Raw genomic sequence first — 24,088 nt, forward strand, 5'->3', positions numbered from 1 at the left:
TGTCATTCAAGCCCCTTCTGAAAATATATTGTTAATCATATTATAGATTGGTATCAACGCAAATGTTTTGGTGCAAGTTTACCAGGATTTCATAATACCAACTTATATTTTAGAATCATCTCCGAGATAACCATGTTATCAAGTGTTACAAAATTGTTCTGATAAACATCAGAAGTGTTCATTAACCCCTCAAATTCTCCCTCTCATGCATCAAGCTCAGCTCATTTTATTCTAGTAGCATGCATGAAACCTGAGTACTACTAATACATCGGTTACCGGTACTAAATCTACTATATATCTAACATATAGTCACTAGTTAAGGAGCATAAAACTAGCTAAATTACTGCATTGCTTCACATCACACTGCAAGAATTAGAATTCTCATCATTGAACATTTCACCGTAAGCATCCCGTGGCGGCGAGAAGGCGCTCCTCTGCTGGGGTGCTCCATAGTAGTAGTCGTCAGCTGAAGATTGCTGATAATGCTGGTAGCGGTATGGCGAAGGTTGAGGATAGTAGTAAGGCTCATATGGCGATGAACGGTTGTAGTAGGAAGGCGAGTACTCCTCGTCAATGTAGCCTTGTGATGATGGTCCAGGCCTTGCCATGGGCATCGGCATTGACATCGGCGCCGGTGCCGGTGGGGCGGCGTAGTAGGCCGCGCTCGCCGTCGGCCGTGCCACATTGTAGCTCATGACGGGCACCGGCTGCGGTTGCGGCATGTAGTTCACGTGGCTGCCTCCGCCGTATTCCATTGTCACCCTCGCATCGATCGGCCTCTCCCGGTGTTGCTTTACTTTCCCTTTTGGCTCACTGGATTGCTCTCCTGTTGCTGCTGCTTCCTTGGTCTCGTCACTTGCATTGCCACTGGCGTTGGCATCGGTGTTGGCCTTGGCGTTGGATGGCTCCTGGATTTCTTGATTTGGCTTTGGGGTCTCATCGGTGCTCTTCGTCGGCTCTGGCGATGGCTGAGGGTTGTTTGGCTCCGCTGCGCTGCCTTCAGCTTTGTCGGGACCGGGCTTTTCGGCTGGTTGATCACTCGGCTTGCTGGATTCGTCGCTTTGGTTCTTAGTCTCTTGGCTTTGGCTCTCTGCAGGCGGTGGCGGTGGCTGCTGCTGCTTTGGCTCCTCTGGCCATGGCTCAGCTTGCTTGCCGGACTTGCGCAGCTTCGCAACGAGGATGTTGGCGTCCATATTTCTTGAGGCCGTGACTATGACCTTGTTGCTCCGGGCATCGACGTCGCATCTGAACACTCCTTCATGATCAAAAGGAACACAGAAATTAGGTCAGTGCCATGTTAATTTACAGGTCAAGTTGAACAGTTTCTTCCTCAATTTATATTCACAGTATGCATGTTTTCACTTAGCATTACCCTTCCTATCACTGTCATGTTTTTTTTCCCTGAATTCCGCAAATTAAAGATGCCCAAGCAAATATACCTAACAGAGTGCATTATAATTCGTTTTAACTCTTCAAGATACAACTTTTGCAACAAGAAGATCACAAATGGACTTTAAAGCTACACAGTTACATAGTAAAGATCACTCGGTATGCGGTTTGAGGATTTGATAAAACATACCAGGAACATGTTGAAGCACTTTCTTCACTTTCTTCTTGCATCCTTCACAATGAATGGACACCCTCAGCACAAGAACCTAAATCAGATATCAGACATACAAACCGATCGGTTATCAGTACACTCACATGGCCTTTATCACAAGAAAGAGGAACAGCAAAAGTATGGAAATTGAACATAAGGGAATGTGTTGCCAGGCAGCCAAGAACAATTTAAAGAACAATCAGCGAGCTATCTATAATCCTGAAGAACAGAAGAGAACACCTAGTAACTGAACCGTGCTGGTGAGCTGAATAATTTCTATCATAAGTTAAGAGGAAAGAAAACTAAAAGGATGAAATTTAGCACCTGACACTCTATAGGCTCTGAGCCGGAGGCCATGGGAGCAAGTGAAAGATTTTGCAGGAGGGAGGGGAAAGTGAGGGAGGCTTGTACTGTGGGGGAGGGTAGAGGAGATTTTATACCCTGCACTAGTTTAACAAGTGAAAGGAATAACAACTCTAACAACAGCTATAGAGGTGAGTGGACGTTTCGTTGAGCCTATATTTTAGTTGGGGTGTGACTAGGGGAGGCTCCTTTACAACTTTACAAATGGACAAAACACACCCTTTGAGAAGGTAACTTAAAGAGGAGGTGATAGTTGTTCATTTCTCTTCTTTGGAGAACTCATCATGAGCTGTATCGCTGAGATTTTGATGGAAGATAAAAACTACTTTTGGAGGATGAATCACACTTGATATATGTCTTTGGTTATTGCTTTTCTATTGTGGAGCTTCTTTTGTTGTTATAATCTTTTACCTTTCATAAGATAATGATTGTCATAGATATATGTAGTGTCGATTCAACAGATCTTTACACAATATTGATGTTTCAGGGAAAATTCAATTGCCAAGGTAGGTTTGCATAATTATATTTTAGATGTTTGAACACACATGTTCAAAAAAGGAAATATGTCCATTCATAAAACACATACTCGTGAATAAAAGTTTAGCTTACAAAATGATCACATGCAATTTTACACGGCATTGTGTTAGTTTGAAAGTACAAGCTAAAGTTGTGTTAATTATATGTCATCACTTGTCCATGCATGCTCTTCATGTGTTATTACAAAACGTACCCTTGACACTTTTACCATTTTTTTAACCATCCTTTTTTTCCCATTTACTGTATAGTCAAAGTTTCACAACCCAAACAAGCAAAAGTGAAGAGAATTACATGAAGGAGACGGCACTGAACTACAACGCGGATGAACAAATAAAATTTAATATTAGGGCATTCCTTTCATGTAGTCTTGTTAAGATTCTTTTCCCTTCTCTAGAGTGTTCTGGTGTTGTAGGCAACCACAGCTTAGTGGCTTCCTTTATCATGCCAAATAAGAAAGAGATAGGCCTCTGCTTTTGTTAGTGTTTCCCCGTGCAAAGGAGGAGTTTTATTTTGTCACAAAATTGAAAGGTAGCAACCATTGTGACATATAATACACCTTTTTTGCATGGAGGAGGAGAAGAAAGCATCTATTCCAGCCCTGCCTTTTTGACAATGCTTAGTTGTCCAAGAGGGGTTTGTTTATATCTCGCTTTACTGCATGATTAAACGGAAAACGCTGGTCATTGTCCATATTAGCAAAAGCTTAATTAGTTAACAGATTCATCTAGAATCAACATCTTGAGCCGCCCCGGGGTGGGGGGGGGACAGGTATTTTGATATGTTTTTGTCACACAGGGAAAAGGAAAATTCAGCCATCCTTGAGATATCATGCACTTGCTTAGCACTGAGAAATTAATTAGATTGTATGCCTTTATTGGAGAACTAACTTCTACATTGTCTCATGGCTTATGTGCATGCTGAGGTAATGAACCGCTATACAAAGATGTAAACGTAAGTGGCAAAAATGAAGCCGGAGAGAGATGCACATCTTGGTGATAAGAGATTGCGACATCGTAGCCATCCTGATTTCTGCAGTTCTCATTCAAGAAAAGGAAAAGGAGACTTTGACCCATCGACTTTTTAACACCGTCGATTTCAGGAACAAAAAAAAGAAAAAGCCATCACGGTCAGGTATGCAATTTTCTCCGTCAGACACTTAGTTACTCTGTTCCACGGTCTAGTTCATTGTTTATTGTTGTCACCAGTTATCATCCCAATTACTGTCAATATTTACAACAAATCGCTTCATTTCTGTGATTCTGCTAGTTGCTACTGTGATTCCCCCAAACAAATCAAACTCACGTCATGAAAAATCATGACGACATATATAATATATCCCTCCTTTTCTGAAGTATCTGTGCCTGTCAAGAGCTCCAGGAAATTTCCACGAAATAGGCTGAATCAGCTGGTAGAAGGGGAGCAACAAGCCAAAAATATGAACTCCGTCATTTGTATTGTCTGTCCCTTTCAAAATTTTCTTCCTGGCTTCACCTCCTCTTCTCCCCAGCACCACAAACCAAGATGATAATGGCTGCTCTTGTTCTGTTGCTTCCTCCTTTTCTCTCCGCTGTTACTCTTAGCTGGAAAAAGAGATGGCACAGACTGCGAAAGCAAAAGGAGGGAGGAGTGCAACAAAAGCAACAGCACAGAATCATATATTTGCATTATGCAATGGCATGAGATTAAGAGAAAAAAGGATACTAAAAGATGTTGATGGTCTTTTCAGCTTCAGAGACCGTAGAATTTGATTTCGATGTATCTTCTCTTTTTTTTTTCAGGAGTGGTTCACGTCGTCGTCTGGTGAGTTCTTGTTGAGTTCTGGGAGGAGTGAAGAATATGGCGGCCTCGGCCGGCGTCAGTGACGAGCACGTATGCGGTAGCACAGCAGCGACAGAAAATATTCAGAAATAGAAGGGATGCATGCAGAGAGATAGGTGCGTGGCGTCTGCCGTTTGGTGGTAACGTAGAGCCGCTTTAACTCCTGCAGCTAAAATATTTATTAGATGTTCTTTTGCACTGTCAAATTTGTTTTTTTTAAAAGAAATCCTCGAGCTGCAAATTCGAATTTGTTAGGCACATGTCTCATTCTCATTGTTGACGAGTTAATCATTCTTTTTTTTTTTCTTCAGGTCAACTTTATACACGGTTTCGATGTTGTTGGACGGACGGACTGAGAGATGATGGGCTGGCCCAAGCCTATTACACTACGGCCCAAGAGTACGTTTCCCCGTCCCTTTTCTCTACCTGCATTCGGCCTGCCAAAGTTTGCTGCTTACAGCTTTACGTTTGTGCTGTTTTTCTCTCTTTTCATCTCATCCGTAGTTTTCTCTCTTCGTCGTAGAACTAGTACTATATTATACTGCATGCACTGTACATGTACATCCGTAGATTACGCATGATTACGGGGACACATGTCCTATACCGTATCTTTAGTTTGGACTTCTAGATACTATTGCTACGTACGTACTGTACTAAAAAAAAGTCTAAAATACGTATTGCACAATACGTACGTAGTAAAATACGTATCGTAACAATACCGTACCTACTCTTGTCTAGTGTAGGTCGACCGATCCACCTATGTTCAGTGTCGCCTCACACCCCCAAAATCCCTTCTCATTCTCAGCTATATATTAGCTCTCATTCACCAGCCTATAACAAGTCCATCAAATCAATGAAATGCTTCAACCAGGAACGAGGCAATGGATCGTTTTGTCACCTTCCAATTTAGTGACCCAAGCCCCGAGCCTTCGTCTTCATCGCTTGTCGCTCAAACGCTCATCCCCTTTCGCCCTACTGGTGAGTGGTGAGTGGTGACCATGCCCGTCATTAGCGTCAGTATGTGTGTGCTAATGTCATGCCATGCGCGAGCGGCCAATGCCTCATGCTGGTCAACACCACGGCCTGCGATGAGGTGCTTAGCTTATCTTGTACTCTCTCCATTGTACTAAGATGTGTCACATCCATCTAAAATATTTTATATCATGGGATAGAGGGAGTACTATCTTATATGTTCTTTTCTATTTAGTTTATTGATTTTACTTTATTTTTATACGAAATATAGTATGATATGTGTGGTCATGTCTGTTGAGCATATTCGTTCATCTTTCTTTTAGAACCGCGCGCGTTCCTTAAGCATATACTCGTGGTCAAATTTGTAAGCACCTGCAAGGCTGCAAACACATTGCAGCCGCACAAAGTTAGCCGGATCTGATTCCACCGACGGTTGAGATGGGCCGACGGCATGTAGAGGAGGAACCGGAGAGTCGACAGAGAACGACATGGAGTCAAAGACAAATATCCGTTCATGTCCCATCCCAGTTACTACTAGCTGTGTGTAGCATAGTTGCATATACTGTTCGCCGATGGATCATGTGAGGACTGGACTGAGGCGCGTGAACAAGAAAACAAAACCACTCCTCCTTCCATCGATTTTGGTAGCATGCATGATTGGCATTCTCGGCCAAGGCCCATCGTTTTAATTTGTTTTGAAAAAAAATAAAGAAGTTATTGTCACCTGAATTTTTTCTATGGGTGTGTTTGTTTTGCTACCATATCAAAATGTTGGTACTACCAAAACCTAGACAAGTTTTGGTAGTGCCAAAATTTTGGTAACCAAACACTAACAAAATACTATTTAAAGTGTCAAACAATTTGGTAGGGCACATTTTAGCTTCAAACCAAAATGGCCCTATAGCAATATAGGTGATGTTTCTCAATTAAATTAACTAAAGATGAAATATATACGTCACATTTTAGGTACAGAGTGGATGAGTGGGTAAGCTACACAGTGTTGATAGTGCAACTAAATAATTAACAGGATTATATAATACAATTTTACATAGCCGCCACTATGTATGACCAAATATACATTGCCTGAAACATATATATCATCGCCTTGTTTTTAGACTGACAGGTCATTAGTCTTAGATATAAAAGTTGGTACATGTTTTTGAAACCTAAAAAGTTGGTAAGTGTGGGGATTTATGAATCTAGCTTTGTTTACTAAAGATTTTATAAAGACCAACAACCGGCATCCACGCCTGAGAGGAGCTAACCCACGCATGAATATAATGGCAATTCGATAAGATATGATGGGGCTTAATTCTATCCTAGCTCTAGAGAATCAATTTAGAGGTTTGCTCTTGGCCTAACAAACGAATAAGCGGATCGAGGTATATATTCAAAGGATAGATGATATGGCTTTTCTGCTAACTTGTTCCCATTTGGCGTTATTAGTCAATTTTTTTTATCATTATTAGTCATTTTTAATACTAGTACTTCATTTGCTTACTTCTTTATTTACTCGTCACATCAAATTCCCCATTTATTTTTTTCTTAACTTTTACTTGCTTCCTCTTCCCTATGTATAAAAATATGCTACTATCTCCGTTGTAAAATATAGCAACATGTATCATTCAGATCTGTACTAAGACCGTGTTTAGTTCACCCCCAACTATCTCCAACTTCTAACTTTCCATCACATCACATCACATCCAAAACTTTTCTACACACATAAACTTCCAACTTTTTTTCAAACTTCCAACTTTCCTCAAAATTCCAACTTTTTTCAGGAACTAAACACAGCCTAAATTCAGTAATAAAATGTTGTATTTGACGATAGAGGTAGTAGGACTTATCAAGATCATCTTGCCATGCTGCATTACCACCCCCCATTTGTAAACACTAGGACTTTTAGGCGCGCTTCGCGGCGCCCTACCATTCATTAATTAAGAGCTATGTAGCTTATAGATGGTAATAGGGAAACATTTCATTAAGAGCTATGTAGCTTCAAAGCAGAGCAAATAGCATGACTATGAGAGAGACGCTGAGAGCACCTAATCTAAAGCAATGAAAACATTTGACCAATGTGAAGGCTTCGAACTTCAGGAGTAGCCTGAACAGTAAAAAACATTTGCATACTTCAAAAAGCTCTACTAAGATTATATAAGGCATATTATCACATCCGCAATTGTATATAATTTCACTATCACCATCTGTAATTTTTGACACGAAAATATTTACAGAGTTATGTACAAAAGCTTAAAAGGAATTTTTTCTTTAATTTACAGAGTTATTTACCAATTCATATCCATAATTATGGGATGGAAGGTTCCAGTTGTACAACCTACAAAATGCACAAATGGTTCATGAAGTATTTCATGTAATATAAATGAGCATTTAGATATGTGGAATCTGATATGGAACCTTTGGTGGCTATAACTTAACTGACCAAGTGAACTTCACCTCAAAATCAGATGCAAAATAAGAACAATATAATGGTGTGTGCCAAATTCACTTGAGTTTCTAGTTTCAAAAAATCAATTCGTCCTTACAAAGCAAACCAAACCTCTGACTGCACAGGATCTACAGAGCAACAGATCACAGCTCCAAAGTATATTGACCTGCCTGCAACCTTGTGGCTCCACGCATTCAGCTCTTTTGGTGTAACTGGCACTCAATGTATGAAATTTCAGCATGGAAAGGAACTGAAAGGTTCATTTTTCTTTCAAAGAACAAATAAAAAATGTAATGTCAATCACCAAAGAAAATTGTGTAGAAAGTGAAAGAGTATAGCAATTAGCCCACTTAGCAGTTTGTACTGATTTCAAGTTCTACTGGAGCAAATTGCAGTGTCCCTAAGCAGAGCATGATGGGTGTAGGAATCTTGGTAGATATTTGCATAGGCCATATCATTAATCTCCGACCTCTAACCATTATGTGTTCAATTCATGGAAAGAGGATTTTGTGCCATAGCTCACCACAACACGTTTCAGATCCAATCTATAGTATTTATATATTACCAAACATGTTCTTAATTTCATCATTTTAACAGAAACTTCCACACAATTTCTTCACCAATTGCTATAGGAGCACTAAATATATATCAGTTTAAATCAGCATGGCTTAGCCCTAAATTAGTAGAGTTCATTCTGCATCTTCAAAGACTACCAATGCTGACTTGCATCAGCACCACAGTGAATCATCCAATTACTTAGCCACACCTACAGTTTGTAATTTTAGTCAATGATTTTTGCCTCTCAAATCCTAAAGGCCAAATGAAGAACAGAGTTACCTTCAAGTGCTTGTAATGATCTCACCGAGCCCAACAACCTAAATGCTATTGGTTGGTCTAGTCCAAAAACCTCACCAGAAGCATCACAAGTCCAAAAACGTACTTCTATTAGTAAATGTTGAGCTTCTCTGAAGGTTTTTGTTCTAACACAATCTGCCACATAACTTCAATTCTGATGTTAAGGAGCAGAAATAGAGCCTGAATTCTGCAATATAAAATCCTTTAGTGAGCAAGTATCAAGTCCAGAAACCTTTAGTAAGCAAGTATCAAGTCTAGAAACCAATATAAGTGTATACTTGAAAATGCAATTAATGGAATATATCAATGTATACGAAAATAGGTCTAGCCCATTCAGTTTCTTTAGGAAAAAAAAAAGAGCCAATTCAGTTTCATTATGTGCAAGGTAATCTTTATATGTTGTCAACCATGTAGCTAGAAGCATCAACACTAATAAACATTTGCTTATGTAAATGAAGCACAAAGGCATTTAGAAAACAACTCCCCCCTAAACAATCTCTAATAAACGGGGACATTCATTTCTTTGAAAGAAGCATATATGTAATGTGAATCAACAAATAAAATGTGTAGTAAGTGAGAGTAAACATCAATTACCTCGATTTGCACTGATCTCAGTTCTCTACTGTACTAAAATAAAGAATCCCTCAGCAGAGCAGGATAGATTCATAGATTCCTTGTAGTCTTGCAGACATTTACATAGGCCATAGCATTACTTGTAAGAGGCATGCAAAATATCATACCTCCGACCACTGTAATAAGCAATTTGAGATAGTGGCTGAGATGATGGCGAGCAATCATATCAGAACATGCAGTGAAGGTTTCGTTAAATATGATCGTCATTTAGAAAAAGAGTTCAAGGTGAACCATTGTGGAACTAAAATATCACCTAGTAAAATTGAAGTGGAAGTAGGAAAAGGCAAAAAAAAAAAGGTTCCCAAAATACCTATACATATGGATTCTCAATTAATGATGAAGTTGCATACATCCATTGCCCCTAAGTAAATTACACCATAAATAACAATGGCAAGGCAATTGCAAATGGCCCTTGGCTAGGCGACGACAGATGGTTCCCAGATTACCTGTTGCTAGCCAGATCTGCAATTGCGAAACAGTGTCGGCGCCGCACGGCAGCGGAGCTTCAAACTTGAGCAGAAGGGCGCCAACCCACTGTGGAGATGGAGAAGGATTGCATCGGCTGAAGAGAGCACAAAGCAAAAGGAATCAAATATGAATTACAGAGACAAAGAACTACTAACCAACGGAGAATTCAACACAACAATAGCCCATGGCAATGCAACATCACTGATCCAGACCTTCATGGCGAACTTGAGTGCATGTACCCACCGGATCTAGCGATAGGCCAGCAGATCGATCACCTCGTTGTCGTTCTCCATCACCAGCAGCCCTGGTTGATCTCCATCACCACCACCCCTACTTGAACTGGGAAGAGAGAGGAGTAGTATTATTATGGTGTGTGTGTGTGTGTGTTGGGGGAAGGGAGGGCGTTGGCGGCGAGGAAAAGCGCAGGAGGGGGAGGCCGGCGTCTACCCACCGGATCGAGTGGCAGGGCCAGCAGATCGACCCTCTCGCCCTCGTTCTGCATCATGACCACTCTCCCTGCTTAACTGGGAAGAGAGATGGAGAGATTGGGCAGGGGGAGGGCGACGAAGCGACGACAGGCGTCACGGCCAAACCTCGCCCCGAGCCCCACGTGGTCTGGTCCCTCCGCAGGTTCACCACGGCGTCGACGATTCACCAACGACCACAGCAGCGCCTGGACGAAGGAGAACGCGCAGAGGAGTTTGTGAGGAGGCGGCGACTTCGGTGCGGCTAGGGTTTTTGGATGGCAGTAGAGGGCAGCCAAAAGTTAACTCCCCCGTCCACCCTCGCGTGATGGACGGCAAAAAAGCTCGAGGGGCAAGCCGTCGTCGCCGGCGAGGAGAAGGCAAAGCGGCGGCGGCGCAAGGGCAAGGGAAAGGAAGAGAAGGGATGGGGGAACAGTAGTGGCTAGGGTTTCGAGGGAATGGGGGGATTGGGTGTTCTTTTTTTTTTCATAAAACTCCCTTACTTTCTCTTTTTCAGGGCGCTGTCCTATACTTGGATATAGTCATATAGAGGGCCTAAGGCAGTGAACTTACATTGAGGACTTAAGAAAGATTATCAAGGTAAGAGAGGATTTTTTTGCAAAATTACCAGCTCCAGCGCTCGCATCGTAGATGCTTGATCGGACGACGCTGCTGGCGAGTAACCAGAGCGCACCAAAATCAACAGCCTTCTAGCGCGCGGGGGGCGACGTGGATACACGCGCGTGCGTCCACGCCGTCCCAAATTCTCTCGTGCGAGCACTTCGCCCTTGCTTTTAATTACCCCGATTAGTTCTCTCTCCATATTTTCTGTTTGACGTTGGTTAGCTCAAAATTGATCTAACGAACGTCATATATTTGTGCAAGAACGTAGTATTTTTTTAGTCTTTTAGTAAAGGTTATGTACAAAATTTGAATCGTAAAAATGCTGAACAGATGGAGTGTTTATGTTAGAAAGATACTCCTAATTACTCCCTCCAGAATATAGCAATCTAGGATGGGATTAGACCAATCCTAGGACAATGTATCTGGACATGAGGCAATGTATATGTCCAGATATATTGTCCTAGGATTAATCTCATCTTATTCTATGTTGCTATATTCTGGGACGGAGGAAGTAATAGTACACCTGGAATGGTCGCATTGTATTGACGGAGAATGACAGTGTACTAGGGCTGTGTTTAGTTCACACCAAAATTAGAAGTTTGGTTGAAATTGAAACGTTGTGACGGAAAAGTTGGAAGTTTGTGTGTATAAAAAAGTTATGATGTGATGAAAAAGTTGAAAGTTTGAAGAATTATTTTGGAACTAAACTCGGCGTAGAATTTGCATGTGCCCGGTACCTGCTAGTCGGTCAAACTAAACGAGCAGTAGATCCTAGCCGTCCTAGCTGGTCTACTCCTACATATGAGAAGCTTCGAGATCCGGACCTCCTCCCAGTACTCACGTGAACATGGAAGAGCATGCACCAACGATGATGCAGCTTCGACCGTACTGCAGTTGCTACGACCAATAGCTAGAGACGAAACCACATGTAGACAGAGGTAGACAACGAGTGAACAAACTTTTTACTACTGGTATTTGGGCTCCAATCCAAATACGACGTTACCTTACCAAAATTTAACCATACTAAAACTCATCAAAATTTAACATTGACAATAATTTGGTAAGATTAATTTTGACCGTAAACCAAACCACGGCTATCAATACCAGCAAATAGACAGAGGGAGTAGACGACGAGCGAACAAACTTTTTACTACTGTTGTCCAGTCCACACTCACACTGCCACACACGCACAACCCTAGTACATAGCATAAACAAACACCAGCAAAAGATAACTTAATTAACAACGCTAATTAAGTGTACGTACAACAACAATCAACAGTAATTCCTAAACTAATGATACAAACCCATGCAGAGACGAAGGCAGTAATTAGACGAGAGGTAGATTAATTGGATGGTTAATTTAGACACTTGGGTGATTAGACGTCGATGACTCGGAAGGCGTCGCGGTTCTTGACGACGATGTCGTACATGTGGACGGAGCCGAACTGGGAGAAGTCCTTGGGCAGCGAGATCAGGTCCACCGACGAGCGCTTGTGGAACTGGAGCATCATGGCGGCGGCGGCGGCGGCGCCGCCGCCGCCGGAGTAGTAGCGCTCCCAGCCGAGCGCGGCGAGCTTGCGCTCCAGGGAGGCGTAGGAGGTGACCACCTCACCCGTCGGCATGTGCAGCAGCGCCTTGCGCCGGATGCCGCCGCCGCCACCGCCGCCGCCGCCGCCGCCGCCGCCGCCGCTGTTCGCCGACGCCGGCGGGTTCTCCACCAGCTTCACCACCCCGTTCCGGAACACCCACACGCCCGACATGTATAAATATTTTTGCTTAACTGAATTCCTCGATCCTCCCTTCGAAATGATCCCTAAATATTTGCTAGCTCAACTGAATTTCCTTCGAAATCTCCCTAGCTAGCTAGCTCTATATATTATGTGGATGGATTGATTATATTTGGTGGTGTTTTGGCTGCTGCTTGGATGGAAAAGGATGGCGCGCGAGAGGGGGCTATAAATAGGGATGCAGCCGTGCACCGGGCAGCTGTACACGTTTTTTTTTTCTTTTTCTTTCTGCAATGAGATTCGTGCACACGTTTCGAATGCTTGAATTTTATTATTTCAAAAGGTATACTACCTTAAAAAACCATTATAATATCAGATGTGACATATCCCAGAGTTAGAAATTCTGGTCATTTCGGAAACAACCCCCCCCCCACACACACACAAAAATGATATTATTTTGGCTGAAATTTTTATTTTGTTCAAACTTGACTAAAATTTGTTCAATACTTCGGACCTAAATTTTTGAAGTTTCGGTATATCGGCACTCTCTGATAGAAACATCCAAACCGAAAGATTAAACCCTAACACATTTTAGTACTACGAATCTAGATCGAGATGTGTCATATTCAATACTAAGTTGGTTTTTATGAGACGAAAAGAGTATATGGGTAGTGTTAATTAGGATCAGTTCTTTTTTTTTTGAGAAAATGAAATTAAAACCTGCACAGTTACAGATGCTGTGTGATGGGCGGATCTGGTCGATCGGAAACGGATGGTGCAGACACAAGGTCTTTGGTATCTGCAGTTAGCTAGCATGATGATCTTTTTGCATGGTCAGCAGAGCATCGCATTCGATCGATCGAGCAGGGTCGGCCCTGTATATATGCTTACTGGATTGAATACGCCTACACTGCACGTATACCACGTATATATTGGGCTAGAGCTAGGGTGGCATATAAGCATATATGTAGCTTATTAGCTACAAGAGATGCAAAGGAATGCCCACCACCTACTCCGTCTCCGGAGTAGATATGGATCCGTATAAATAATTATAAGTGGGACTAACTATTCATTTGTCGACAAATTTTCTTCTAAAAATTTGATAGATATAATTATAGTATAATCGTAGTGTAATTACACTGTAACTTATATGTAATTACACTGTAACTTGCATGTAACTACAGTGTAACTTATATGTAAGTTTTACATAATTTTGAATCGTTAGATCTATTACAAGATTTATTTTGGTGAGGAAGAAAACAAATCATAGCACACACATATGTGAAAGAATTTGTTCCCACGACCTCCAATTTACTGAAATAACATGTTACGGAGAGATTTTTGAAAGTTACATACAAGTTACACTATAGTTACAGTGTAATTACACTATGATTGTATTGTAATTACATCTGTCAAATTTTTAGGGGAAAATTTGTCGACAAATATATAGCAAAATCGTTATAAGTAGTTGTTTAGTTTTCAGTCGCATGAAAATGCCTAAAATATCTATAAATTCCAGTCACTTCTTTTGGATCGATGGTTAGTGTTTCATTAAGATTCACACGAATGACTTCTCTCCTCCCCTTATGTCTTTCGTCCCTTTCTTCCTGTCTTGTATGCATCGATGGCTTTGTTTTTCGTTCCCTGTTGATCGTGCCTTTCTCTGCCTTTACCCTCGTGTTGTCGATGAGAACTGTCAGATCTATGACCACCCTCTTCCTCCCCCTTCCCCCGGCATTCATGAAGAGCTACTCTCCAACTCTAACAGCGTGAATCTCCCACACCACTGGTCCTCCAATCTTCTAAGATAGGTCTGGTTGAGTATTTTATGTACCGCAAACAATATACTTTAATAATATTGGATGATCTCTTCAAATAATTATAAGTTTATTGTCAAATATCCCTTCTATCAAAAAGACCCCTGGCGAAGCTAGCTTACCCAGGAGTGCTTTTTATTTGTATTCATGCCTTTTAGAAAGAGCCGCTAAATTAAATTATCTTTTAGGGGAAGGAAGTATGATTGCTTTACCAATGCCACTAAATCCGTCATTATTGTCGCAGCTGCCTCCTAACCATTTTCCTTGTTATATTGCCCACCACCAACCCATCATCTGCCTGATGCCTCCATCCAATCTCTATGTCTCGACGTCCTCATTGTCCTCCCCTCCAACCCAAAATAATTAACCAGAGATAGTAGTGGATGGTTCATAAAATCATAGCTCTTCAATTCCTCCCGGATATATCTCCACCTTATCTCTTGGGTATATACGATGCTGTTATGTGCACACATGCTAGTTCATCATTATGTGAACCTATACCTAGCTAGCTAGCTAGCTTCCATTTGTTCTTCTTTCCATCCACTGGCTCTTTTCTTTTTAATTTCACATGGAAGCGATGATTTTTCATTTTAGCTCCATCATTTTCAATTTTTTTCCATCAGTTTAATTAGCTAGCTAGTCTGATGAGGGACATATATATTTCAACCAGCTGGTCATAGTTAAGAACATAGTGATATGTATCCCCTTGAGCAGTGTATATGGGAGTACGGATCGAGCTAGTCGGAGACATGCATGCTACTGATGTACGGCTGCAAGTATCAGCAGCAGCATGCATGCAATGCAAGTATGCAACCAAGGACAGCTATGGTATAGTAGCTAGTGCACAGTGCAGCCAATAGTGATATCCCACGGAATCCAATCCTCGATCCATCGATTCTAGCTAGCTTTATATGCAATACAATATATGCAAATGGATTAGCATCTATTCTCAGTCAGTGGTAGCCACGGGATTTTAAGTTTAGATGTTCACTCAACAATTTTAAGTATCTTATCCCTAATATTTGGTAGGATAGAAATAGAAGGATTTAGGATATATAGTTGGCTATCATATTTGAAGTGGTGGTGGTGTGAACAAGAGCCCAAAATAATATATTTCCTGAGAAAAAAAATATAATATTGAAAATAAAGTATTAGGTCTAATATTACTATATGCATATATGACATTTCCTCCGTCCAAAAAAACTAAACCTAGAAGAGGATGCAATATTTTCTAGTACAATGAATTTGGACAAAATATTGTCCAGATTCATTGTACTAAGAGATGTCGCATGAGTTTTTTTTTACGGAGGGAGTACCTACATATATTAATTTATTGTATATTTTTTTGGATATTCCAGGATATTCCTGAGAACCCTTGCGTACGTCTGTCCCTGTTCACTGGCCGATTGGTACTTTACTTATAGGGCTTTATTTTGGCAGCTACACTTTCTCTTAGGCCGTGTTTGAGAGCCCTCACTCCTCGGCACGCAAAACGAAGCAGCGTTTAACGCGTGATTAATTAAGTTTTAGCTATTTTTTAAAAAATAGATTAATATAATTTTTAAGCAACTTTCGTATAGAATCGTTTTGTAAAAAAGACACCGTTTAGTAGTTTGAAAATCGTGCGTGTGAAAAACGAGGAGGAGAAGTTGGGAACATGTCCTACCGAACGCAGCCTTAGAATTCTTAGCTCTCCTAAATAGTCTAATTCTTCACTCAAATTCTAATATCCAGGAACATAACTATAGAATCTAAAACATAAACTAAATCTAGAAGCTAGAAAACTCACCTTTTCTAAATTCTTACCAATTTATTTCCACCTCCCATACAAGACCAATAGACCATGCATAGCATAGATAGAGAAAATTAATGGATGGATGCAAATTCTGCCCTCCTGACTCTATATATTCTTGTGGATGCATGATATCTTCGCCTCTAGGCGATCGAGGAGATTGCTCGATCGATCGCCATCAACGGAATTGATGAACAGTTAAATTAACCAGCCCGGCCGGCCGCTGATACATCTCGATCATGATTCTCATCGATCTCCCTCGCGTATACGTGGACAAAGAATTTTGATTCGGCCGGTAGGTCTCCATCGATCGATCCATATGCCATGCATGCAATTTCTCTACCTCGATGCTGGCTGGCTCTGGCTGCCTTGAGTGCGATTAATTGTGCGAATATATCTTAATCTTAACTAATATAAATATTAGTATTTTTCCTGTCGTCACATATCTGTAATCGCGTGTTTTCGTCCGTCATTATGCGCTAATTTTCATCCGATGCGCTACTTTCCGATTCTGGTTCGATTCTGGTTAGATTAATGCACCACAAGCCCACATGCCCAAACAGATTCTAGGATTCCAGGTCCATCTACAAGCCCATACTCCTTCATCCAAAAAAAAAATTCTAGGTCCATCTACAAGCCCACAAGCCCACAAGCCCATACAAAAATACATCAGTTCAAGAACAAATAAAAAACAAAAAAAACATAGGAGTCCAGGTTCAGGTTCACTTACAAATCAGGTTCAAAAGCACAGGAGTCCAGGAACAAATAAAAAACAAAAAATAACACATGAGTCTAGGTTCAGGTTCACGCACAAATCAGGTTCAAAATAGAACACAGGAATATACCCACGTCAGGGAATTTGCCCAGCCGACGTCAGGAGTCAGATTCTACCCCGAGTTAGATTATATCCCGCTTTTCTTTCGTCGAGTCAGGCTGGTTCCCCCACACTGTTTCCTACTCCAGCTTTCAGGAGTCAGATTCTATCCCGAGTCAGATTCTATCCAGCTTTTTTTCCGCTATTTTTAGCTAGCACTCCCACTAACATGATTGTACAGATTTTTTTTCTCAGGCCAAAATACAAGAAAATATAGATCGTAAGGCTCTTCCTCTAGGACGTCAAGGCACCTCCAATCAATGTCGATTCCAGGTTATCAATGAACTCAACCCTGTATGCAATTTCAATTTCATTAGATTCTACCCAAGGTGCTTGAATAATTACTAACATAAGCACTTCCATTAATCAAGACTTGTAAGGTAGTTTATGAATGAACTAAAAGTACCATCTAATTAATTAACATATAGTGGTAATGTCTAGATTCGTTTCACCTGCAAAGGGCAATGCAGTTGTGCAGTGCAGGGATTGAGGACTGTCTGCTCATACCAATATGTATCCAAATCTTTTTCCTGTCGATGCAGAACACAAAGCAAGTTAGCAACATGCATATTTTTTAGTTGTTCAGTGGCTATTATCACGACTCCTTACAAGACCACAAAATTTATGAGTTGCAAACCCAAATATGAAAATCTCTTTTTTAGGTGGCTTTATATAACTAGAAGAAAGAAAACTTAAAAGTACTGGTAATTGCAGCAACAGCAATTTTATGCAGAAAAGCATTAACTGTGCAGACAGCTGAACCATTGTTTAATTATTGCAATTTTTAATCATGCTCCACCATAATGTTAATCATGCTCTAAAAACCACACTGTAGCAAGTAAATAAAATACAACTAGATGGCGGCAGTACCGCTGTGCGGCGAATGTCACAAGTACCACCTAGATTTATATTCATCTCAATATTCCATAAGTAGTAGAGCTACAAAAGAGATATAATAATTTGTTTCTTACCATTGTTTTTGAGAAGATACATCCTGCTTTTGTTGTTGATAATGTTTATCTATAGCTTCAACTTCCAAGATAGATGTTGATGCCACATAAATGTTTGGCAAACTTGTGTTACAGCACAATAGCCCAACAAAATCCATGTGCTTATCTGGTGTGCTTCCATGCTGTTCCCATCAAAACACAAATCAAAACAAAGCTGGTGATATGTGTTTGTGTTACAGATATGTGATGATTATTGATTATGATCACAGAACTGGTGCCCCGCAATTCCACATTTGAAAACACAAGCTGAGATAAGAACTGTATTCTAAGCAACAGGATTACTACTATGCAAGATGATCCCAAGATTTCACATGAACAATATGATGTATTGTCTTAAAAAAAAATAAAGTACCTAGGCGGTTGTGGCTGGAACCGACGGCGAGTCAAGGACATCGGTCGCTGGCAGGCACGGCGCGGGCGAGATCTCCTCGAAGTCAGTCGGCCGTAGCCCGGCCTCGAGAGCTGACTAGGCGAGGTATGCACCGCCCTGGATTCCAGCTCCTGCAGCAGAGCCGCGTCGGTGCCCACCATGCTCCCTGCCCGGAGCAGCTTGAGCAGGAAGTCGCACATGATGTCGTCCTCGGCAACTCTGCTGTCGCCGCCGCAGCAGATGCCGGGAACTGGGTCAGCCCACGTCCACCAATCGTTGTTGTCACCGTATGAGAGGCTGCTGGGTCCGCCCCTCCCGTCGTCGTTGGCGGCGGATCCGCGCGAGCAAGGAGCGGGGAGATGACGGGATCTATGCGGGAGGAGAAGAGGCCGCCGGATCCACCCCTCCCGTCGACGCCAATGGCGGATCCGCGCGAGGGGAGGGCGGAGAGGATGGGATCCAGGCGCCGGTGGCAGATCCGTGCAAGAGGGGAGCGGAGAGACAACGGGATGCATGCGGGAGGGGAAGAGGTCGTCGTTGGTTCGCTCCCCGCCCACCCGCCTCGCTCGCCTGTCCGCTGCTTCGCTTCGCTCCGCCCGTGGCCCTCCTCGTCGGCCGGAGCCGAGTGAGCCGGAGCCGAGGGGGTGGAGATCTCGGAGGGAGAGAAGAGCAACCACTCCACTCCCACCGGCCAACGCGCCCTGCTACTCTCCAGCCGGCTGCCACACGCTGCCTTGCAGAGAGGGAGAGCAGCAACGCCGGCTGGGAGCCTGGGAGAGAGAACGAGAGAGTGAGAGGATAATGATCTCCAAGTTGGAGACAGCCAACCACACAATTCTCGCCTCAAGGCCACATGCGAACCTGCACGTGGCATCTAATTCATTTTCACCCCTAATAGTATATTGTATCCCGTACTTCAATAAATACAAAATATTGTTAAAAATACCCCCAGATTAGTACTCACACATTGATGTCCAGGACCTTGGAACTTTTATTTTTTCAAGACTGATCTCATGTACAAATAGTAACCTTTTATAGCTGCATATTGAGTTGACCAATAGAAGTAATTAACCTACAAAATTATATACGTTATATAATTTTTGTGATTTTCATGTGGTTTGACAATTTTCGTAAAATCTATATCTACACCTATATACCTAATAAAAAATACATAACGTTTTCGGGTATTTTTTGTCTGTCGTTTTTTTCACTATTTTTTCCGATTTTCTTCCACCGCTATTTTGTCGCTTAAGTTGTGTTTTTCTTTTCATACGCAAGGGTGTGCGCATACATAAGGATTCAGTATTTTTATCCATCCTTTCCTTTTAATCCCTATTTAACAGTCATCGTTTTTATCGTTTTGATATCAATTGAATCAAAAGCCATCAACCAATTTTGGAAGATCGGAAAAGATTCAACTACCAATTTTGGAAGATCGGAAAAGATTCAACTGGATATGATGGCGAGGATCAGCTCCAGTATCGTACATGCACGAGACTGTTTTCCAGAGGTTGAAGACAGCAGTCTGTGCAAGTCGGCTCAAAACCAAGGAATGAGTATAATATATAGCGATAAAAACATTTTTACCCGTTGCAACGCACGGGCATTATGCTAGTGTGTGTATAGGGAAATGAAGATATGAACCTAGGTTCATTTGCACCTGCAATCTGTACCATTAAAATGCTGTAAGATGTGTGCTAGCAAATGTAAAGGAAGGGACATGAATGGTACACAATGGTACTGTGTTTCCTGCCACCACTTTTTAGCTTTCCAAGTTTGCCCTTGACATGGTTCCATTCCATTTTTTTTTCTAATGCATATAAATTAAGGATGCCAAAATTTGTGCCCCTATGTAACTATATGTACCCTAGTACAACGATTTTTGCTAATAGAACTTGTCATACATTGATATTTCTCCAAATGAGCTTCAAACAACGACATTCCAAAACAATTAAGCCACCAATCAACTTTAGATAACATTGTAGAAAAGGGAGAAAAATAAAATAGCCAATTATCTCTTCTCGTAAGAAGAACAACTAAATATCAAATATATTGTGTGTCATTATACAATAGACTTATATTACATCTCCATTGTTTAGAAAAATGATTTATTCTCATTTCATCGGTGCAAAATGACGTTCACAAATCATATCTTAATACCTATATATATATCCATACTGACACTTGCAAAAAATAAAAACTTAATCCTCCAAAAGGACATCCATAAATGATTATCCATCATCAAAATGTCATTTACAAAATGGTGCATCTACTATATCTCCATTTTGACATTTGAATTAATGGAACTATCTCCATTCACAAAGGGTATTGTTGACAGAAAACACGAGGCCTGTGAGATCTGCTTAACTCCAGTGCAGTTCCAAAGCTCGCCTTCGAATGTATGAGCGTGCCAGTTGATTTGATCTTGCAATCAACAAGAAATAGAACAAAGAAACCACAATTAATCCTATAAATGATAGTCGATCAGCTAGGTGCCGATGACACATCATTTATTTCAAGCCGGTGTCATGTGTACATCGATCGACAAATATCAATAAGCAACCAGAACTAAATCTACTCGATCGGCTGTAGATATTAATGATATATAATCCTTATATCGATATATACTTAAATCAAATGATTGGGATAGATCGGTCGCCTTCCCGAGACAGTATAAATCACTTAGATCGAAATATATATTAATAGTAGGATTATATACATTCATAGCATAGCCGATTAGGTGGATCTAGCATGTATCGGCTAATACTCCGATACTACTCTATACTAAGATTTTAAAGCAAGTAGAATATACTAGCTTAATATTCTTTGATGCGACAAGATCTTAACATAAAGGGCAGATTTAACATATAGATCAAGCATATAGAATAAAAGTAGTTAAATCAGATAAGATCGGCTGAAACTCCGATACTACCCTAATCAGCAACCAGAAAGCGGGCTAGAGATTGCAATTCTAAGCACGACTTAATAGATCAAACTCAACTGATGCAGCATTAAGTATGAAAAGAAAAAACAATATCTGGACAATCAAGCCGCTGGAAGTTTCATAGAGTGGTAGATATATCACATAGTCTAAGTTAACATCATTGTCTAACCTAATCGGCTGCCTTCCATTAACAGATGTTAGCCGATTACAGATTAGATGAAGATATTATCGAAGATTATGTGAGATATATGATAACTCGATGAATTATATAGACAAGATTAGAGTGTCATAAAGATGGAAGCACTAATCTTGAGAACATAAGTCGTCATGACAAGCTTTACCTCTTGTTGAAGATCGAAACCGATGCAGCTCAACCCGAGAGCACGAACTCGTCGAAATAAAAGTAAAGCATAAAGGGTGGCGATGCGCCGAGATTGTATTGGATGTCTCTTTTTTTTACATAGGACTCGGGTCTATTTATACCCGAGAATTACAAGATACGTTCATAACAGACACGACTATTATCTCTAACAAACTCTAAGATATCATAAGTCTTTACGGCAGACTTTTGCCCAAACATATCTCTAAGGAAATTAAATAGAATATCCTAATTAATAGATACAATTGCCTTCCCAGGACTCTATCCATGCATGGCAATCATCTTGAAGCACATCAACTTGAACCCGATGACGTACACCGAGTCATATTATCAGAATCGGCTGTATTGGCTAACCCCGTCCGACTCGAACTCTGCCGACCTGACCTTAGCCGATTTGGACTGCAGCCGATTCTTACTCTGCTTCCGCAACGATCTTCATCTTGGATTCCACTTCGATCTGATCTTCACCTCCGATGCCAATAGTGATAGAATTTACCAAATTTGGTTGTTAACACATGCCCCCCAAGTCCGGAATATTGGATAATGTTTCGGATTTGCCATATACCGACTCTGAGAGAAACTCGCACTTGCTGTTTTCCCGTCCGTTATCGCTCTACTTTAAATACTAACCGTTGCCCCAAAGAATCTTCACGCCGTGATTTTCGTTTTCACCGCTTAAACAGATCCCGTCCTCTCTCTCCGGCGACCTCCTCAACGCGCAGGGCGATTTCCAGGCGATTCCACTCCCGGCCAGATCTTCACCCGCGACGATGTCGACCTCCACCAATCCAACCGCCGCATCATCAGCCGAATATGCTGAGGTAAGTCCCCATTGGCTAGATCCCCTTTTCCGTTCATCAGACCGGTTTTCGCTCACCTTATCTTGTTTCCTTCTTCTCTATTCTTGTAGCATCTTTCCAATCTTGTTGCGGTTCCCAGTCTGTTGCATGACCAACAATACTTTCTCGGTCCAATCGGCAATCTAGACCCCACTGAGTTTATCATAGCCGAAACCAACAGAATCCCTTTTAGGTCGACCAATCCAAAAACAAGCCATTGGAAAAACACCTTCAAATCCTGGCCTTCCCTGGAGAAAAGCTGGCCTGTATGGTACAAGCGGATATCGGCCAGCAAACAAGCCCATTGGGATGAGATCGGAATCAGCCAAGCCCTAGCCCTCACAGTAGCATATTCGGCCAAAGATGAACCCCTGATGGCTGCTGCAACTTATTTCTGGTCCAACACCCTCAATGCTTTTCTTTTCAACCAAGGGCCGATGACCCCAACGCTACTGGATATTATCATGCTTACTGGCCTAGATGTAACCTCATCAGCTAACCCCATGAACCTGAACACCAAGAACACTTTTGAGTTCAAAACTAAGAGCATTGGGGGTTGGTCAGGATATATCACAGCATATATGGGCAAAGGGCCAGTCACTCCCAGAGAGCACGTAGCTTTTTTGCTGATGTGGTTGGAGAAATTCCTTTTCTGCGGATCAAGCTGCGGTCCTACAACCAACTGGCAATTCTTAGCTGAGGCTCTAGTAACGAAGAAACAATTTCCCTTAGGCAAAATCCTTCTCGGCTATCTATACCAGATATTAAACAACGCATCGGCCAAGATAATTATCGGCTCAGTGGTTGGAACAGGTGGACCATGGTGGCTCTTGCAATCCTCGCTGAACCTGGTAGTCATGAAAGTTGTCAATCGGCCATCTGTGACAGAAGCTGAATTTCCAAGGTTGGAGCCGATTGTGGAAGATGATGGAGAAGAACGCACCCATCGCAGATGTATGTCATACGGAGAATATGCATCTACACCAACCGATGCAGGAGCAAAGTTATCGGCTGAACTTCTAAAGGACTGGTTCTTCAGCTTTTATGATGGATTCCAAAAAGATGCCCGAGTTTGGTTCTTCTATGCCGACTCAATGGATTTCGAACTGCCAGCCGATTTCAGGTTCGAGGATATTAATCATGAAAAGTTTCAGCAATCCAGAGAAATCATTACTACTGCTATCAGCCCATGTATCCTTCCAGTCGGCATCCATCAAGGGAGAAATATCCAAGTCTCCTATGAGTTTTATCATCCGATGTCATCGGCCAGACAACTTGGAATGGGACAATTGCCAATCGGCCTGTACTTTGCCGATAAGATCCAATGCAGAGGCGACATCTCCTCAACTTTAATGATGGATCGGCTGTTGAACATCCCTTGACCTCCGTTGGGCAGTATCGAGAACATAAAGCTGGCAAGGTTCAGGAGCAGGGCATTTGACAGATGGTGGGGCGCGTGGAAGCTGCATCTGTTCCATCAATCAGCTTCCATGTACATGACAGACTTATTCCCTGATGCTATCCCTCAGGTTAATCTTCATTTCTTCAATCTTGCT

At 41.7% G+C, this 24,088-nt stretch overlaps 3 protein-coding genes and 2 long non-coding RNA genes across 18 annotated transcripts; 1 reads left to right on the forward strand and 4 right to left on the reverse strand.

Moving 5' to 3' along the window:
- Positions 1–87: 87 nt before the first annotated feature.
- On the reverse strand, positions 88–2,007 carry LOC4326823 (heavy metal-associated isoprenylated plant protein 35). 2 transcript variants are annotated; one of them, XM_015792898.3, is made up of 3 exons: positions 1,925–2,007; positions 1,580–1,655; positions 88–1,255 (listed from the first exon to the last, which is right to left on the reverse strand). In XM_015792898.3, exons 1-3 carry the CDS (start codon positions 1,955–1,957, stop codon positions 354–356), a joined length of 1,011 nt encoding a protein of 336 aa, XP_015648384.1. In that variant the 5' UTR covers positions 1,958–2,007; the 3' UTR covers positions 88–353. The 2 variants fall into 2 exon arrangements, with proteins under 2 accessions (XP_015648384.1, XP_066162852.1); XM_066306755.1 differs by having other exon boundaries at positions 1,580–1,819.
- Positions 2,008–2,083: 76 nt separating this feature from the next.
- Positions 2,084–19,858, forward strand: LOC4326824 (uncharacterized). 9 transcript variants are annotated; one of them, XR_001547970.2, is made up of 4 exons: positions 2,084–3,631; positions 4,279–4,434; positions 4,630–4,717; positions 19,753–19,858. It is a non-coding gene; the product is annotated as an uncharacterized lncRNA (long non-coding RNA). The 9 variants fall into 9 exon arrangements; XR_001547963.3 differs by lacking the exon at positions 19,753–19,858 and adding an exon at positions 16,264–16,561; XR_001547964.3 differs by lacking the exon at positions 19,753–19,858 and adding an exon at positions 13,242–13,658.
- On the reverse strand, positions 7,764–10,582 carry LOC4326825 (uncharacterized). 5 transcript variants are annotated; one of them, XR_010738778.1, is made up of 7 exons: positions 10,144–10,582; positions 9,905–10,031; positions 9,671–9,786; positions 9,535–9,585; positions 9,186–9,340; positions 8,574–8,778; positions 7,764–7,948 (listed from the first exon to the last, which is right to left on the reverse strand). It is a non-coding gene; the product is annotated as an uncharacterized lncRNA (long non-coding RNA). The 5 variants fall into 5 exon arrangements; XR_010738775.1 differs by having other exon boundaries at positions 7,764–8,502; XR_010738776.1 differs by having other exon boundaries at positions 7,764–8,502; positions 9,186–9,366.
- LOC4326826 (flowering-promoting factor 1-like protein 2) lies at positions 11,802–12,695 on the reverse strand. Its single transcript, NM_001408974.1, has one exon. The coding sequence runs from the start codon at positions 12,538–12,540 to the stop codon at positions 12,157–12,159; it is 384 nt and encodes a 127-aa protein (NP_001395903.1). The 5' UTR covers positions 12,541–12,695; the 3' UTR covers positions 11,802–12,156.
- LOC9268621 (uncharacterized) lies at positions 16,820–19,142 on the reverse strand. The gene is made up of 4 exons (XM_066306756.1): positions 18,353–19,142; positions 17,962–18,122; positions 17,443–17,520; positions 16,820–17,282 (listed from the first exon to the last, which is right to left on the reverse strand). Exons 1-2 carry the CDS (start codon positions 18,883–18,885, stop codon positions 18,011–18,013), a joined length of 645 nt encoding a protein of 214 aa, XP_066162853.1. The 5' UTR covers positions 18,886–19,142; the 3' UTR covers positions 16,820–17,282; positions 17,443–17,520; positions 17,962–18,010.
- Positions 19,859–24,088: the final 4,230 nt, after the last annotated feature.

This window comes from Oryza sativa, chromosome 1 (assembly GCF_034140825.1).
Source record: "Oryza sativa Japonica Group chromosome 1, ASM3414082v1".
Taxonomy (NCBI): domain Eukaryota; kingdom Viridiplantae; phylum Streptophyta; class Magnoliopsida; order Poales; family Poaceae; genus Oryza; species Oryza sativa.

Coding starts and splice junctions, on each gene's coding strand:
- LOC9268621 (XM_066306756.1), bottom strand. CDS start 18,885: ATGCATCCCGTTGTCTCTCCGCTCCCCTCTTGCACGGATCTGCCACCG. Junction 18,123..18,352: donor TTCCAGCCACAACCGCCTAG/GTACTTTATTTT, acceptor TGATGGGAACAG/CATGGAAGCACACCAGATAA.
- LOC4326826 (NM_001408974.1), bottom strand. CDS start 12,540: ATGTCGGGCGTGTGGGTGTTCCGGAACGGGGTGGTGAAGCTGGTGGAG.
- LOC4326823 (XM_015792898.3), bottom strand. CDS start 1,957: ATGGCCTCCGGCTCAGAGCCTATAGAGTGTCAG. Junction 1,656..1,924: donor CAGAGCCTATAGAGTGTCAG/GTGCTAAATTTC, acceptor TATCTGATTTAG/GTTCTTGTGCTGAGGGTGTC. Junction 1,256..1,579: donor AGTGCTTCAACATGTTCCTG/GTATGTTTTATC, acceptor TTGATCATGAAG/GAGTGTTCAGATGCGACGTC.